Source organism: Oncorhynchus tshawytscha, linkage group LG05 (genome assembly GCF_018296145.1).
Source record: "Oncorhynchus tshawytscha isolate Ot180627B linkage group LG05, Otsh_v2.0, whole genome shotgun sequence".
Lineage (NCBI taxonomy): Eukaryota > Metazoa > Chordata > Actinopteri > Salmoniformes > Salmonidae > Oncorhynchus > Oncorhynchus tshawytscha.
The window spans coordinates 69,708,517-69,726,488 of NC_056433.1; the positions used below are offsets into that span (position 1 = coordinate 69,708,517).

General features: G+C 42.1%; 2 protein-coding genes across 6 annotated transcripts; both read left to right on the forward strand.

The window, feature by feature from the left end:
* Positions 1–303: 303 nt before the first annotated feature.
* On the forward strand, positions 304–7,871 carry LOC112251284 (lysine-specific demethylase 4A). 5 transcript variants are annotated; one of them, XM_024422190.2, is made up of 12 exons: positions 304–438; positions 1,450–1,622; positions 1,828–2,003; positions 2,363–2,477; positions 2,586–2,779; positions 3,108–3,157; positions 3,521–3,624; positions 3,739–3,876; positions 4,110–4,348; positions 5,329–5,489; positions 7,293–7,389; positions 7,730–7,871. In XM_024422190.2, exons 2-11 carry the CDS (start codon positions 1,482–1,484, stop codon positions 7,313–7,315), a joined length of 1,341 nt encoding a protein of 446 aa, XP_024277958.1. In that variant the 5' UTR covers positions 304–438; positions 1,450–1,481; the 3' UTR covers positions 7,316–7,389; positions 7,730–7,871. The 5 variants fall into 5 exon arrangements, with proteins under 5 accessions (XP_024277958.1, XP_024277957.2, XP_042178239.1 ...); XM_042322303.1 differs by lacking the exons at positions 7,293–7,389; positions 7,730–7,871 and adding exons at positions 1,225–1,289; positions 6,624–7,119 and having other exon boundaries at positions 307–438; XM_042322304.1 differs by lacking the exons at positions 7,293–7,389; positions 7,730–7,871 and adding exons at positions 1,253–1,289; positions 6,624–7,119 and having other exon boundaries at positions 307–438.
* LOC121846582 (lysine-specific demethylase 4A-like) lies at positions 7,377–17,631 on the forward strand. Its single transcript, XM_042322719.1, has 10 exons — positions 7,377–7,389; positions 7,730–7,911; positions 8,437–8,589; positions 12,770–12,825; positions 13,012–13,120; positions 13,999–14,187; positions 14,417–14,587; positions 14,812–14,931; positions 15,172–15,264; positions 15,503–17,631. Exons 1-10 carry the CDS (start codon positions 7,377–7,379, stop codon positions 15,641–15,643), a joined length of 1,227 nt encoding a protein of 408 aa, XP_042178653.1. The 3' UTR covers positions 15,644–17,631.
* Positions 17,632–17,972: the final 341 nt, after the last annotated feature.

The following is a 17,972-nucleotide window of genomic DNA, read 5'->3' on the forward strand; positions in this document are numbered from 1 at the left end:
TCATTCAACACCATTGCTGGCCATTTTAACATCATATTGCAAAAGATGATACACTATGACTTTCACCGTTTTGAAGTATGACATTTGTGCTGAAGAAAATGTGGTATTTGTAAAGAGAGATGGGATAGTGAGATGGGGAAGGCTAGTGATAATTTAACATTTGTTTTATGAGCATAATGTATTAATAAGGCTACAGTTTGCATATTAGGGCCTGAGTAGTATAATAAGGCGGAGTCATGTCAAAATAGTGCATTTTGATTAGTCTCGGTAGCGCGTGGGACACGCCCTCCTTCATCCTTGTAAACAAACACATTGAGCATGCGTACGACACTGGCGTAATGGAGGTCTATCTTCCTTGACCACGGTGATTTGTTAACAAATCGTCTTCTGATTTTAAAGATTTGGAGCGAGCATTCAGTCATTACTTGGTCGGCTTTTGTAAGTTAATATTTGAAACATCAAAACTTGTGTGCTTTTAAGTAACGTATGTTGCTGGAATAGTTGCGCTTGCAATTAACGTTAGCTAGCTACACTGACATTAGCAAGCTAGCCTACTTGCTTCTCAAAGGTGTCTCTGTTCCGTTATCTTTAACATAATTGCATAACATGGCATGATCGTACGTTATTACTTTACCATTGCTATACATTAATAACTAAAGTAGATAGAGGTATGATACAGTCAGGTTTGTCAGGCATCTTGATAGCTAAAAAGCTAACGCTATATGTTTTCCGGGAGTTAACTGACACTGGGCCCGGTCCTTAAATGACTTGGAATTCAACCAATCACAAATTTAGGAATAACTTTAATGAGAGTATCGTCCAATCACAATCAGCAGGTGGGCAGGAACTTGTCAAAAACCTAGCGCTAGCTGGCTAGAGTTGCATTATTATGTTATTAACTTTATGTTGTATTCAATTACGAAAAGTTCGACAACTAAGTTAGATAGCTTCTAATGGTGCTAGCTAGCTATCTCTCTCACTGAGGATATTTAGAATTAGATTGGGTTACCGGACATCAATAAGCGAAGCAACTTTGACTAACTGTCCGATTGAATTAGACTTTTGTTGTTGATATTTTATCCAGCTGCCAGCTAACTGTTGATATTAGCTAGCTATAGTCTGAAGTAATTACGACGACATTCCATAGCCCCTCAGTCCCACAAAAACATGTATATATTTTTCTGTTTTTTTGCTGTGTTGTGTTTACAGTATTTATCTTTGTAGGATGAACGTTGTGCTTTAATAACTATAGGGGGCGACAGGTGTTCGTCTGTACCAAAACGATTTAGGCAAGTTTTGAACCTTTCTAAAACATCTGTTTGGGTTATTTGTCAACTGCACCACACATAGGCCTATTATAAGTAGTTGCAACATGTTCTATGTGATGCAACGTTTTAGAGAAATTATTAAACAGACATCTGATCAAAACAAATGTGTTCTCTTGTCCAGTGTTTGCAGATCAGAGCAACTCTTCTTTGAGGATGGCGACAGACACTGCGTCCCAGCAGACTCCTGGCTCCAGGATTATGACCTTTCACCCTACCAAGGAAGAGTTTAAGGACTTCAGCCGTTACATCGCCTACATGGAGTCACAGGGAGCACACCTAGCTGGAATGGCTAAGGTGTGTGATTTTGCATCTACTTTTCAGAAGATCATAAGCATTTATTCCCCTGATCTACATCCTGTTTTGAGAAGAGTAGAAGGTGCCCAACCAACATCAGACGAGGTGTAACCAAAGATCTATAGGCCTGTCTATATCCTGTTCTAAGAAAAATGCACTCTGTATAAAGACTAACTCAATCCTATGTTTGATATGTATTTTCCAGGTTATTCCACCGAAAGACTGGAAGCCTAGACATACTTATGATGACATAGATGACCTGGTGATCCCTGCTCCTATACAGCAGGTGGTGACTGGCCAGTCAGGTCTCTTCACACAGTACAACATCCAGAAGAAACCCATGACTGTCCGAGAGTTCCGCAAGACGGCCAACACAGACAAGTGAGCCCTCGTACTGTTATGGGCAATCCCACGGTAACGGAGTAATAATGAGACTTAGATTTGTCACTTTAAAATGTATGCCAAACCATACAGCTCTATGCACAAGGACTACTTTTAACCATTTCCACTGACATTTTTACAAAAACACATTTACTTGAAGAACAGTGCATATGCACATTTGGTAACAGAATGACTGTTTGTGCTGTCAACTTTCCATATGCACTGTTCTTCAAATAAATGGAAATGATTGTAACATAGGTATACATGGTTACATGGTTGTAACTGGCTATAGTTCTAAAAATCACTGCAAGATGTAATTTGTTTTGATTGTCACATCTAATCATCCGTTGTCATTGTAGGTTCTGTAATCCCCGCTATGTGGATTTTGAGGAGCTGGAGAGAAAGTTCTGGAAGAACCTGACTTTTAACCCGCCTCTCTATGGAGCAGATATCAACGGAACCCTCTACGACCCAGTGAGTTATTCCTATCATCACCCACTGTCGGGTTCGCCTAACAACCTACTGTTGAAATGTCAATGTCTCTGCTTACCCTCACCAACATTTTCTTTGCTCCATCTCTAGGATGTGACAGAGTGGAACATTGGTCATCTGAACACTATCCTGGACACTGTGGAGAGGGAGAGTGGGATCAAGATAAAGGGAGTGAACACTCCTTACCTCTATTTTGGCATGTGGAAAAGCACCTTTGCCTGGCACACTGAAGATATGGATCTCTACAGCATCAACTACCTGCACTTTGGAGAGCCCAAGTCCTGGTAAACTGTTGATGTATTTTGCACAGATAAAAAAAGAAAACACATGGTTCAGTGCAGTGAAGTTATACCAAGAGATATTAACACATGTTTATTTTACAGATTTACAAATGGAGTGTCTGTCATTGGGTTATTATTGTACATAGTACCCAACACTAGCGTTTTGTCCAAAAGGTGTACTTGTACATCAAGCTGCTTCATGTTACAGAAACAGGAGATTGGCCCCTACCCTATGGGCCGCTCAGGCTAGGACAAGCCTTACTTGATTTACTTACTTACCTAACACAGCATCTTGACGACCATTTACATCATTACTCTTGTCTCTCTGCAGGTATGTTGTTCCCCCTGAACATGGGAAGAGATTGGAACGTCTTGCTAAAGGTAAGTGGAGCAGAGGAGGCAGGCTGGAATATAATAAATGGAATGGAGTCAAATGTGGTTTCCATGTGTTTGATACCGTTCCATTTATTCCATTCCAGCCATTACAATGATCCTGTCCATCACTATGGTGGAAAGGAATTTCCTAATTGATCCTCATTCCTCTTCGGAGTTTCCTCTCTTTGCATTTAGCACCTGCACATATAAAAAGACATGTAGATGTATGCCCCTGGAAGACCCCACCACCACTAACTCTTCCAATGCTGCTGAAAAGAATCCTACGGGAAACTCTGCTCATTGATTATCAACACATTATCAGACAGGGATCAGCAGAATTCCTAATGTCTTTGATTCCTGTTCATGCAGGGTTCTTTCCTGGGAGTGCTCAGAGCTGTGAAGCTTTCCTGCGGCATAAGATGACTCTTATCTCACCCTCCATCCTGAAGAAATATGGCATACCGTTTGAGAAGGTGACCGCTCTTCAATGGCAACATGTTATCAAATTTCCCAACCTTTCACAAAGTTGGGATACAGCGACAAAATACAAACCTGTGGGTCTGACTATGTGTCTGTTGTGTGCTTAGATAACCCAGGAGGCAGGCCAGTTCATAGTGACCTTCCCATTCGGTTACCACGCTGGTTTCAACCACGGCTTCAACTGTGCTGAATCCACTAACTTTGCCACACAGCGATGGATCGATTATGGCAAAATAGCCACACTGGTATGTACAACCTAAATGAATTAACACATAGTATGCATGAAACCAAGTCATTTATTTAGTGTGATCTGTGATTGGTCTTGTGTTACTCAGTTTGTATGGTCGTGGGTACAATTCCCGCAGGGATCACATACTAAAATGTATGCACTCATACCTTAAGTTGCTTTGGATAAAATTGGTAAATGGCATTTATTATAAAATATACTCATGACCAATCCCTATCCTCCCTCCCCCAGTGCTCGTGTCGTAAGGACATGGTGAAGATCTCCATGGAGATCTTTGTGAGGAAGTTCCAACCAGACCGCTACAAGGCCTGGAAGGCAGGGAAGGACAACACTCCTATTGACCACTCCAAGCCCACGCCAGAGGCTGCTGACTTCCTGAAGACAGGGGAGCCTGGGAAGGAGGGTCCAAGCCGCAGCGATGCCCCTGACCAGGAGAATACCCCATGCACCACCACTCAGGAGGAGAAGAGGTCCATGCTTTACTGTAGTGTAGTATTGTCTCTAGCTGGTGATACTTCATATACACTGAGTGTACAAAACATTAAAAACACCTTCCTATTATTGTGTTCCACCCCTTTTTGCCCTGAGAACAGTCTCAATTCATTAGGGCATGTACTCTACAAGGTGTCAAAAGCATTCCACAGGGATGCTGGCCCATTTTGACTTCAATGCTTCCCACAGTTGTCAAGTTAGCTGGATGTTCTTTGGGTGGTTGACCATTCTTGATACATACAGGAAACTGTTGAGTGTGAAAAACCACCAACTTTCCAGTTCTTGATGCTCAAACCGGTGCGCCTGGCACCTACCATACCCTGTTCAAAGGCACCTAAATCACATGTACACAATCCAAGTCTCAAGGCTTAAAAATCCTTCTTTAACCTGTCTCCTCCCCTTCATCTACACAGAAGTGGATTTAAAATCAATAAGGGATCATAACTTTTACCTGGCCAGTTTGTCATTGAAAGAGCAGGTGTTCCTTATGTTTTGTACTCTCTATATTTCTATCTATATTAAATTTGTGATTGCAACATCAATTTTTAAAAACTTTTAAATTAATGATATATTCCCGGTAATTCTTGAAGAATATAACTTATAAACGCCTCAAGCTTAGTTCAACTGTCGTACCTTACTAATATAGGGTATAGGGTCAACATTGTTTAAGCTATCATTTTGATCTCATGCATGGTCAGTTCTTGCATCCATAGCTCTGTCTGGATTTGAGTGGTTACATTTCTCTAACCCCCATCCCTCAGCTGTTTACCAAATCAAGTGGCGAGATGCCTGTTTTGTTGTTTTTTCTAATGCAGATTTCCCCTTTAATGATCAAATGAAAGCATTCATTCATACTGGGTTTCAGTCTCCACTTTGAGCAAATTTCTCAAAAGAGGCTTATTGTATTAAAAAAAAAAAATATATTCACAGTTCCTCTCTCGGTCCTGTGCCAATGCAGCCCGAAGGTTGGGAAAAAGCGCCAGCGAGGAGGAGATGTGGAGGCAGCAGAGGATGGAGACACAGAGCAGGTTGAGGAAGAGGAGAAGGAGGAGAGAGAGGTGGACCAGAAGAAAGCAAAGCTTGGCCAGGAGGTGAAGGGACACAGTCTGGCACACAAAGGTACCTCATTTCATCTTAGACTATGACACCAAAAAATACTGCAGATTGACTTGTTAGACTGTTAGCTAGGTTTCATCCAATTGGTGACGGATTTGTCAAAATCTGCACGAAGAAAATATGTGCCATTTTCCCACCAGTGGTGTTTCCACCAAATTGACTTGTTGCTGATAAATGTCTGTGCATGATGATGTGATGCACACTAAATGTACTTTTGTATGTACAGAAAAACAAATCTAAAGTGTGATGTGTTCTACTGATAGTTTTGCCACACAAGCTGTTGTCTACTCTGGTCTTGGCACCAGTACTCTAGCCAACAGCTCACATATATAGTGGAGGTATGCTAGTCTACATGAGGAGATTATTATGGCTATTATTTGTCAAACTGCAGTCATATCAATTGTGTCACCAGAATAAGCACTTTCACCACCCTGTGAAGTTTATCATAACTTATTTCATCTGTAGCCTAATAAACAGGCATGGTTTCCTGAGTCGTAGTGGGAGGACCACACCATTTTTAACCTTTTATTTAACTAGGCAAGTCAGTTAAAAACAAATTCTTATTTTCAATGACGGCCTAGGAATAGTGGGTTAACTGCCTGTTCAGGGGCAGAACGACAGATTTGTACCTTGTCAGCTCGGGGATTTGAACTTGCAACCTTTCGGCTGCTAGTCCAACGCTCTAACCACTAGGCTATTATTTATTTGACCGACACAAAAAGATCCCACCATGTCGAATGAACAAATTATCTTTCGGCATTAATAAAAGTGTACTGTCACTTCCTATTTCCATCACACCTGGAAACTGTATAAGGTATGACTTCATCCGCATGAAAAACCACATTTCCATCCACATTTATGAGGGAGATCATTTAGACCAGTGGTATTCAGTTTTTGGGGACCCTATCTTTTTCCCCCAGGAATTTCTCGTGACCCCACCCCAAATCTGTAAATGTTATTTTTCAATTAATCTTTCTCAAAAATGTTTGTATATATTGTCCCATACAATAATTTGTACTCTTCCTTTTTAATTTTTTTTTTTATTAGATACTTTTTGCTAACCCCACTGCTGTTCCTCGGCTTTGAATAACACTGATTTAGACAGTGCCTCCAGTTTTTCATGTTTGTTTATTTCAGTGCTAAAGGCAGAGGATGTTAAAAAAGAGCGAACAAAGCCACCACTCAACGCAAAGACCAACCGAAACACAAACGCCAGCCGAAAGCTAGCACTTCAGATGAAAGCCAAAATCTCTCTTAAATCCACTCCAATTAAGTCTCAGCCACAGACTAACAGTCAGTCAACCCAACCAGCGGCCCCAGAACCCTCCCCCAGAGCTCAGAGAAGGCCGGCCCCAGTCAGGATGTGAAGCCTCCAGCCAGCAGCTCCAGCCCTTCCCACCCAGCCAGCAGCTGCAGCCCTGTCCACCCAGCCAGCAGCTCCAGCCCTTCCCACCCAGTCAGCAGCTCCAGCCCTGTCCACCAGCTCTTTCAGAGAACCCTGTGCCCTGCAGACGTGCTGCACGTCCACAGCTACGCCAAGGGAGACTACAGCGAGGGAGAGACCAGGGAGGGCAAGGAGGAGAGGAGGAACGATAGTAGTGATAGTGAAGGAGAGGAACTGGATGACAGCAAGGTGAGAGGAATAGAGATGGAGAAGAGGAGTGGAGTCCAAACATCACACACCACTGAACCTCTGTCTGTAGGATTTGCTTTATCATGTTTGTTCTGAAGTCAGATATACTGTACTGTACATGTTCAATGATTCAGCGCTAATGATTCTGTTCCTAACCCCTTTTATTCCACCAGAGGGCAGAAGATGGAGAGGATGATGGCGCTGTGCCCAGAAAACAGGGGACGTTGCCTTGTCACCAGCGTCTCCTTAAAGACAACATGAGTGACGAGGGTGAGTTAAAATATCACTTCCTCACTCACGTAGGTTAGCCCCAGTTAGGCTTCCTTTTCCTAAGCAATGGATATGATGGCTTGTAGAAAAGCAGTGTCAGGCATGTTCCTCCATGGAATAGAAGCAATGATGTTGGCATACTTGATGGCATTATAGTAGTTTCTCTGTGTGTGTTTTCATAACTGTCTGTTTTGGTTCCAATGGCTCAGGGGATTAAAACAAATAGCATGGTGGATTTGATTTCCTTCATGTGCAACGGTCAATATCGACAGTTCTGTAAGTTGTTTGGGATATGGCATGTGCTAACGCTAAAATCTATTTATTTTGCTGTCGTTTTAAGAGCTGCCAGAGCAGCCCCCAGTAGACGAGGATGGGCTAGAGGGAGAGTCGTGGGCCAAGCCCCTGGTCCACCTGTGGCAGAACAGACCCCCCAACCTGAAGAAAGAGAAGGAGTACAACCGTTGCATGGGCCTCCAGGCCCCATACTGCTCAGTGTGCTCACTCTTCCAGGCATTCCAGCAGGTGAGGGAGGAATGGACTGTGTGTGAGAGATCACCAGTGGCTGAGGAGAGGAGGAGACACTCAGCAGGGGATTTGGGAAGTTTGTCTTCTGAAAGTCTCTCAGTCATTAATCTGCAGGGGTTTCTCTGAGACTGAACCTCCTGTTATGTGATTCAGTTCCCCCTTTCTTCACTTGTTTCTCAGGGGAGACGTTTTTGTAGTTTTAGTACGTTCCCCAATGCTCCTCTTCTCACTTCTGATATACTGTACAGTGATAGTTATTTCAGGTTTGTCTGCCCAGTCTAAGTAGCTGTTTTACTTTGTCCCTCCCTCTATCCATGGCTAGACTGGGTGTGCTGATGAAGGCAAACACAGAAAAGCATTTCTTTGAACAATTTGAATGAGAGTTATTTTCTGACGTGAACTTCTATTGTCTTCCCAAGAGTTGCTAAATATGATTGTTTCATTTCCAGGCGGAGTGTGCTGATGAGGGTACGGACCCTCCAGTGGTGCTGCCTGGAGGCAGGCTGAGAACCAAGCCTCTGATCCCTGAGATGTGTTTCACTACCACCACGGAGCCAGAGGAGGGCGCTGAGGAGAAGGAACCTGCCCCTCCGGCCCCCACCACCCCTCACCTGGAGCCAGACGGCACCAGCCTGCTCATCAGCTGCTCCCACTGCAGCGTCCGCGTACACACCAGTCAGTACTACTACTTACCCAGCATGCCACCCCTTTTACCACTAGAACAGCTGGGCCTTTCAGCCTATAACTACCCACTACACAATGATGCCATGTTGGCATCCTTTTAGCATACACATCAGATACACCCGCAAGGTGTGCAAACATAAGCACCAACACTTGATAAATAGTGCGTAAACAGTTGTAAAAGATGAATTGCATGAATAAATATTTGTGAAAATATATCCATGTAAAAATAGTTATTTGTTTAGATAGTCAGGATATGTGTAGTATAATTCTACAAAGTCCTTATAATAGTATAGCCCATTTTCGTTTCTCTTACAATAAAAACAATACAGTGTAATGTGTAATACATTTGATCAATTTCATTTGTAGATCTGATTAAAGTAATGCAGTGCAGTTACAGCTTCTTCAAATTAGAAAGTAAAATATGATAATATAAGTAGCAAGGCACAGGCGCCAGGTCGCAGTTGCAAATGAGAACGTGTTCTCAACTAGCCTACCTGGTTAAATAACAGTGAGAAATAAATAAATAAATAAAAGGTCAAATGATTTGCCCTATGCCTAAACTAAACACCAAGGCTTTAGATTGTTTTAGAAATGTGCATTAACTATAATATAGGATGAATTGCATAAATGAATATTTGTGGAAATATTTCCATGACAAGATATAAAAACAATATTTATTTGTTTGGATAGAGGATATGTTTAGTATAATTCTACAACGTCTTATTGAAAATCTGATTTGGATTACAGACTCCACTGGTATGTTGTGTTGTGCAGAGGGCGACAGCTCCCGTCTTTGTTCAATGTTCTGAGCAAACTAGTCTTCTTTGCAATCAACTTGTCTGCCAGGGAAATTGGTGTGAAGTTGTCCATGGTCACATGTCTGCCTTTAGCCATGTAAGGCTGAACGAGTCTGTCGCTCACCCGCTGGCCTGGTTTCATCTTTTCTATCTGTCTTCAACATCGTCGGCTAACCAAAACCTAATTGCAAATTTGTCTGATTTGTTGGCCATGTATTGGGTAAAACGGCACCTAACTTTGGTTGGGAACAGTTGCTTATCAACAGTTATTTTCTCTCCTGGCTTGTAACTGTTAAATTTATATTTTAGGTATCCCTATACTTCTGTTATTACAGTGCTCTCACTGTTATTTGTGCACCTGTGCAGAATTTCCCCTTGTTGGACCGGGCCTGAGTGTAATGGCAACTATGTACCGTGCAGATACGGTGATGTAAATGTTGTTAAACTGGAACCTAGCCGTTATCATTTTAGAGATAACAGTAACGAGCAATGCAATTCTTCGTAACACTTTTCCAGGTGTGTGAGACGACGGCGAATCTCTCCGTCTGCACACGTATTGGTCTTATGTCATCAAAACGCAGGTGTCTCATAATCTCTCTGAAGTGCTTGCGTGGCATGGTCTCTGAAAAAGTCCACCACATAACTATCGGACCAAAATCACTCCACATCATACTCTTTCCACAGTATTCCCTGCGGACATAATAAATACTTTGAGGTCATCCACAGACTTGTCCCCACGTACTGTTTCCGACAGTACAATCTCTGATTGCTGCAACATCTGCATGTCACATAAACAAAGATCACTGTAGAGTGCACTGGCAATTAGTCTTTGTGTGGGGTGTAGGGCCTGCTCTCTCTGGGAGAATGTTCCTGTTGCCCTCTCCTCACTCTTTTCTACCAAAACTCGTGTCTCACGGTCTGTTGGCCCTGTTCTGGTTTTTCTGTGGCGAGGCTCAGGCATCGGAGGCGTAAGCTCGACGTCAACATCAGAATCAGATGAAACCTCTTCATCAGCAACGTCGATTTCAAGCTCAATATCCGATTCGACTCCAGCTCAAGTAAATTCTGCAGAATTTGCAATGCTACCAGTGCATCCATTTGTTTGGTTCGGCTAACCATTGTAAACTACACACAGCTACACAATGCTTCATTACACTGCTGTTCTAAATGTAATCATCCTCTTTCACCCTCCTCATTCAGTTCATTCAAATTCAATTGGGAATTCACATGCACAGTTATCAGTATCTCTCGCCCATTCATCCACTTACCACATTCATTCGGTAAGGATAGGGATGTGTGTGTACCAATGCCCTACAGCACATTTGCCTTGGCCCCTTAAGTTAGTAGTAGCTTCTTCTTTTTTTAAGATAAATACTTTTTTGTTTGTCCATTTGTCTGAACTTTTAAATCACAATGTAAAACATAAATATTTAGGAAAAGTCTTGGACGTTGATATTGTTTTTGCAGATTTATTTACAAAATCAAACAACATTGTCCTAATGCGGTTCTAGTTAACCCCATCATTCCAGGTAAGAGCAGTACTCTACTTTTAGAAAGTTGAGGACTTAAGTGCAGACTGTTTCAACTCTAGAAGTTATTTAATTATCTCTGTCCACAACAGGGTTGAGATGCGCTATCAGTCATGCGAATGTGTGAATGCCTGTCAGTAAAGGAGTATGCACACTGCAACCTATCCTCCCTTCTGGTTCATTGGCGACAACGTTTCAACCACTTAGGTAATGGTGTTTGTTTGGTTGTGTGTTTCCAGGCTGTTATGGCGTGGATCCAGAGAGTGTGACTAAGGACTGGAAGTGTGCTCGCTGTAAGGCCAATTCCATGACTGAGGTCAGTGTCTCCACAACACATCACCTCATAATACAACACCTCCAAGTGGCTGTTCATTATGTCTGACCTCACCTGACCCAAGTATGTGTTGCTGGCACTGACTGGCAGTAGTGTTTGCAAACGTTGCAGTAGTCTAAACTGTCATTAGATCTGGCAGTGGTCTAAACTGTCATTAGATCTTTAAAAAAATGTTTTATTTTTATTTAACTAGGCAAGTCAGTTAAGAACAAATTCTTATTCACAATGACGGCCTACCCCGGCCAAACCCGGACGACGCTGGGCCAATTATGCGCCGCCCTATGGGACTCCCAATCACGGCCGGTTGTGATACAGCCTGGATTCAAACCAGGGACTGTAGTGACGACTCTTGCCATGAGAAGTAGTGCCTTAGATTGCTGTGCCACTTGGGAGTTTAGACTACGGCAGGTAGCCTAGTAGTTAGAGCGTTGGACTAGTAACCGAAAGGTTGCTGGATCGAATCCCTGAGCTGACAAGGTAAAAATCTGTCGTTCTGCCCCTGAACAAGGCAGTTAACCCACTGTTCCCCGGTAGGCCATCATTGTAAATAAGAATTTGTTCTTAACTGACTTGTCTAGTTAAATCATGTTTATTTTTGGGGGGCATTAGATCTGGCGGTAGTGTTTGCAGTATTCTAAACTGGCATTAGATCTGGCAGTTGTGTTTGCAGTATTCCAAACTGGCATTAGATCTGGCAGTAGTTTTTACAGTATTCTAAACTGGCATTAGATCTGGCAGTAGTTTTTGCAGTATTCTAAACTGGCATTAGATCTGGCAGTAGTGTTTGCAGTATTCTGAACAGGCATTAGATCTGGCAGTACTTTTTGCAGTATTCCAAACTGGCATTAGATCTGGCAGTAGTATTTGCAGTATTCTTCTAATGATAAGTGACTGACTGGTACTGGTCGTCAGGTGACACACCTTGGCATTGGCTGTATGTACAGTACCAGTCAAATGTTTGGACACACCTATTCCTGGGTTTTTCTTGATTTTTACTATTTTCTACATTGTAGAATAATAGTGAAGACATCAAAACTATGAAATAACACATGGAATCATGTAGTATCCAAAAAAGTGTCAAACAAATCAAAATATATTTTAGATTCTTCAAAGTAGCTTTGCACATTCTTGGCATTCTCTCAACCAGATTCACCTGGAATGCTTTTCAAACGGTCTTGAAGGAGTTTCCACATATGCTGAGCACTTGTTGGCTGCTTTTCCTTCACTCTGCGGTCCAACTCATCCCAAACCATCTCAATTGGGTTGAGGTTGGGTGATTGTGGAGGCCAGGTCATCTGATGCAGCTCTCCATCTTGGTCAAATAGCTGTTACACAGCATGGAGGTGTGTTAGGTCATTGTCCTGTCCCACTAAGCGCAAACCAGATGGGATGGCATATCGCTGCAGAATGATGTGGTAGCCATGCTGGTTAAGTCTGGTGTGTCAACTTTTAACTGGTACTTTGTTTACTTAACTGGGATTATGGTGGTTGACAGTTTGCTCTTCTTGCAGAGTTGCTGTTTGTGTTTGCTGAGGGGGGGTGCCTTGCAGAAAGCCAACAACAATAAGTAAGTCTTTGTCTCCCCTTAGAGATCAGGGAGTGGGCTAGTCTAAATCACACACTGAACATTTACTGAGCTCTTCTCTTTATGTACTCTTTTGATCGCATAGTTGGATGTTCTTTTGAAATATATCTACTAGGTTTATAATCTACTCATGGTGTGGTGTCTGTGTATTGACATGTTGTGTTGTAGGTGGGTCCATGTGCTGTGTGCAGTAGCAGTGTTGGAGGCTCGCTTTGTGAACATCACTGAGAGAAGCCCTGTGGATCTGAGTGGGATTCCTCTACAGAGGTTTAAACTGGTGAGTTCGACTCTGTAAATGTCAATAGGCTTGGGCAGTATACAGTATACCAGGCTATTTGGAAATACCTGTCACATAATTTTTCATTATGAAGCTTACGTGGTGTTTGTTTACAAGCACACAACAACGAGAGACCAGAACCTTGTGAATCACTAACTGTTGCGCAGCACGCGTCCGGTGATCTAGTTTCACTATGGAATTCACAACTAAATGTTTGCCAGCTAGATATTTTATAACTATTACGGTAACTGTCTAAGCAAATAGTTTGTCAGAGACTGTTTAAAATGTTCGCAATCCGCTGATTAGCATTTCGTTAGCATTCTCAATGGGATTTTACATGTACTTTGTAACCTTCGGATTACAAAGGCTGTGGGTTAAAAAAAAATTGTGCCCCTTGTGTTCAGTGACGCTATTACCGAATATCCCGGGATGGCACAAAGTCGGTATGAAGGTTTGACAATCTGGATACTGCCCAAGCCTTATGTCAACATTTATTATGTGCTAAGGGATAGGACTCTGTCACTACCTCGCTCTCCAACCAAGGTGAATGAATAGAGGAGAACCTTTTCCAAGAACCTTTGAATAAAGGAGAGTGGCTGAATATCCTCTCTTCAGCATATTATGCCAAAGTAATATATTATTGGTTTTACCTGACATGGTTGGCACATCCACCTCTATGCATGTGACAGCAGTTATGCTTGCCGTCTACTACAAGGTTAGACTAGAGACTAGGGTATTAAGAGGATGTCCGGTGAGTTTGTGATTAATCCAGCCTTTACTGTATACAGTTTGACAGGATGTATAGGCCTAGTTTTCACTGTGGGACTTCCTTTTCCTGTCTCTCTGAGCATGGTCCTATTGTTTTCTGTGCTGTGCAGAAATGTTACTACTGTAAGAAGCGGATGAAGAAGACATCCGGGTGCTGTGTGCAGTGTTCCCATGGCCGCTGTCCTACGGCCTACCACCCTACTTGTGCCCAGGCCGCTGGGATCCTCATGCAGCCAGACGAGTGGCCCTTTGTGGTCTACGTCACCTGCTGCCGGCACAAGGGCCCTATTCCGACAGAGGTATACATTGGTGGTACTTTATATTTAGGACTGTGTTTCAGAAAGGGGAAGCAAAACACCAGACAGTGGGGACTCTAAAGGCCTCAGTTATGGGACTTGGTTACATCATGTTTTAGATTTTAAAGTGAAAAACTCCCACGAGGATGCCCATGTACTTCCAGTCCAAAGAGGTTGATAGAGTTGTTATTTGATGTTAATCCGGATGGATAACTAATTTCTTCTCTCTCAGCGTAACAAAGCAGCCATGCATGAGCTCACCGTGGGAAGGAGGGTGATCTGTAAGCACAAAAATGGCCGCTACTACCAGTGTGACGTGGTGCAGCTGTCCAAGGAGACGTTCTATGAGGTCAACTTTGATGACGGCTCCTTCAGTGATAACCTCTTTCCCGAGGACATCGTGGTAAGAAGACAAACGTCTGTGTGTGTGAGAGTGGGTGTGGTGCCGAATTGTGGTCAGTAATTCATGACAGGGTTTATAAGAAGGTCATAAGCTGTTTATTATTAGTTTATAGATTGCTTATACAATATGTACCACACATTGGTTAAAATGGTGTGATATCTTTTTGGTGCTTGCCAAATAGTGAGTTTGTAGGATCGTATCTGATGGTTGTTTTCTATTGCCAGGGCCGGGACTGTGCCCAGATAGGCCCCCCTCCACAGGGTGAGATGGTGCAGGTCCGCTGGACAGATGGTCTGGTCTACGGGGCCAAGTTTGTGGCTGCTCACATCATCCAAATGTACCAGGTACTGCAACACTATTCGCACTCACCCTCAGCAACAATGTACCCTATCCAGATAGAGGTTATACAGTTTTACATCATGTAGTGCTTTGCAGTCTAATTGATCTGCTCCATTTGTCCAGATTGTTACAAATCTTTTTTAAAAACTCATAGCAATACATTACAAGTCTGTGATGAAACCATTGTTTGCTTTTATAAGAGACATAAAATGTAGTTATTTTGGCATTGATGGTGTTTGATGTAGGTGGAGTTTGAAGACGGGTCACAACTAACAACCAAGAGAGATGATGTCTATACCCTGGATGAGGAGCTGCCTAAGAGAGTCAAGTCAAGACTGGTGAGTATACTGAGAGCTACCTGTGAGCTATCCAATATACTGACTCCAAAGTTGCTAACCTTAACTCTGTATCATCAACTCCTAACTTTCTCACTCTGATGTTATAATAAGGACTGCTGAGTATACTGAATCATACTGACTGAATCATTTTCTCCAGCATGTTTGTTAATGAGTCTTCTTCCTGTGGCAATGGACAATAAAGTAATCCTGTGTGTGCCCTGCCCCGGTCTATCTCCAGTCCAAGGCATCAGACATGCGTTTCGATGGGATCTTTGAGGACAAGGAGGCCATCCAGCAGTCGAAGAGGCAGAGAGTGATCAACTCACGGTACCGAGGGGACTACGTTGAACCTGTGATCTACAGAGCCATCATGGAGTAGCCTGCCCACTACAGCATGGAGTAGCCTACTCTTCCAACAAACCACCAGCACTGATATTCCTGATCTGGACTTCTCACTTTACCTTAATTTATCCACTGACTGAGTGAGTGTAGCTCTGACTAAAGGACTTCCTCTGAAAATAACTTTCCAACCCCTAGTTTGGACTGTTTTCTTTTTTCTTACGTTCATCCCTTCATAATTTACAGCATTATGCGCCAGTTTCCCGGACACTGATTAAGCCTAGTCTTGGACTGAAAAGCCCTTTCATTGGATATGCTTTTTATGCTATGCTTAACCTGTCCAGGAAACCGGACCCAATTGTTATTACTTTTATGTTTTCTTTGACTGTGATCAAGGATTGAAGAACAGGCCACCTTCTCCACTCGGTATAGGTTATAGAAGCCGGGAAGGAACTGCCATCCATGTCACCTTTTATGCCATCCTGCTAGTGCCCAGTAGCTGTAACTCGTCTCTTGAATGGAAGCGATATTGGACCATGAATTTTGCTTCCAAACAAGATGTAGCTTTCTAATAATAATAGTAACAATCCACTCAATAGAACTGTGGCAGGAATGACTTCCTGAAGGGAGTGAAGCAGACAAGTTGCTGCCACTCATCCTCATAAACACTGATTACAGTGTTTTCTGACTTGCAATTTCACTGAATGTTGCCAGTTGTTCCTTTTATGTACATCTATTTATTTTCCTATGTCGTTTTTCAGGGTGCTACTTGCACCTATGTTTGATTTTAAGGAGGTGCAATGCCATTTTAGTAACTAATACCACCTCCTCTTAGCAGAGTCACACTGTTGACTGCATTCCTAAACATTGTATTTTGTAGGAACGCGTTGAATATAGCTTTTTCCATTTTTAGAGTTGTTTTTTACCAGTGTATTTATTATACTGTGCTTGAAGAAAGTAACCTCTGCAATGCAGACAATTTGTCAGTTGCAATGGTGTAGAGGTTCTGGACTGATTCTGATCTATGTTCTATTTTTGCTATATAGATTAATTGGAAATAACCCATTCAGAATTGCTATGGGCGCTCCCTTTTTATCCAAGTTGGTTCTTTACTCTTTAAATGAACATTGTGCGTTGCACTTTTATTCAAGCCCATTTTGAGAGGACAGTTTAATAGTTGTGTGCTACCATTTGCTATTTTTGTAAAAAAAAAAAAAAAAAGTTTTATAATATTGTACATTTTATAAGATCTTATGCATTGTGTCCCACCACGCTTCTCCACTCGGCCATGATCATCAACCATAATGCACTTATTAATTAAAGATAAGGTGGCCTTCAGATTGTCTGTTATATTCCTCTAAACTGCTGTTATCTTGAGTATTTGGATGCCACATTCTGGTAACTTTCCCAGGTTTTCCATAAATCCTGGTTGAAATTTCCCTGCAATCAGGATGAAATAAGCAGGAAATCCGTAAGTCCTTTTTAAGTAGGATTTCTGGGAATTTTGAGAGTTTTCTGAATTTTGCAACCCTACCTGAGTGTGAGAGACACCTAATGTATGAGTGAGGCAGTTATAGAGGCTCACAGAAGTACCACTAAGCAAAGGGGTTATATCATCAGCATTCAACAGTATGGGAATACTTATGATGACTTATAATACATGGGGGGAAAATACAAGTTTTTTATTAAAAAGCCTATTTTATTGCTTTGTTTTATAATGATACACGTTACATTCACAGTCGGGAAGACACTGAGATGTAATTATAATAAATAGTTTATTTAAAGATATAAGCCGTTGACGCAAGGGATCTTGTTTGTGCCCCAAATGGCAGCATATTCCCTATATTGTGCTCTACCTTTGACCAGGGACCTGGTCAAAAGTAGTGCACTATATAGGGAATGGGGTGCCATTTGGGACTGATCCCTGGCCTGTTCATGTGACCTTTTTTCCTTTCTGTGAAAAATGTACTATCATTCATGCATTTTGTAAAGATGATAATTTTGTTTCAGTAAAAATATTTTGGCTTGCATATTGTCATTTATTGGTGTTGATCTTTGTTTCATGTTTAAATGTTTTTATGATATTTATGACTGCTAAACAGTTCATGATCTTCTGACTGATTGACAATGTTTGACATGTTTGACATGTATGACAATGACTGAAGGTTGTAGTAACAGTGTACTCTAATAACTTTTAGTCATTACAAGACCCCACTGCATACCTCAATGACAGTAGTAGTATCTAACTCCATAGCAAGTCAATTGTCAGCTAAACGGTGCTGTCCTTGAAGTTCAGTGTTGGGGAGTAGTGAACTACATGTAGTTCAACTAATAATTCAACATTTTACAGTAGCTTGGTGGTAGTTCAA

Bases quoted from the DNA above. Each gene is read 5' to 3' on its own strand.
- LOC121846582 (XM_042322719.1), top strand. The intron at 12,826-13,011 runs GTAAGTCTTTGT...GTTGTGTTGTAG, and splicing joins CAGAAAGCCAACAACAATAA to GTGGGTCCATGTGCTGTGTG. The intron at 15,265-15,502 runs GTGAGTATACTG...GTCTATCTCCAG, and splicing joins AGAGAGTCAAGTCAAGACTG to TCCAAGGCATCAGACATGCG.
- LOC112251284 (XM_024422189.2), top strand. From the start codon at position 1,482: ATGGCGACAGACACTGCGTCCCAGCAGACTCCTGGCTCCAGGATTATG. The intron at 2,780-3,107 runs GTAAACTGTTGA...GTCTCTCTGCAG, and splicing joins TTTGGAGAGCCCAAGTCCTG to GTATGTTGTTCCCCCTGAAC. The intron at 5,490-6,623 runs GTACCTCATTTC...TGTTTATTTCAG, and splicing joins ACACAGTCTGGCACACAAAG to TGCTAAAGGCAGAGGATGTT.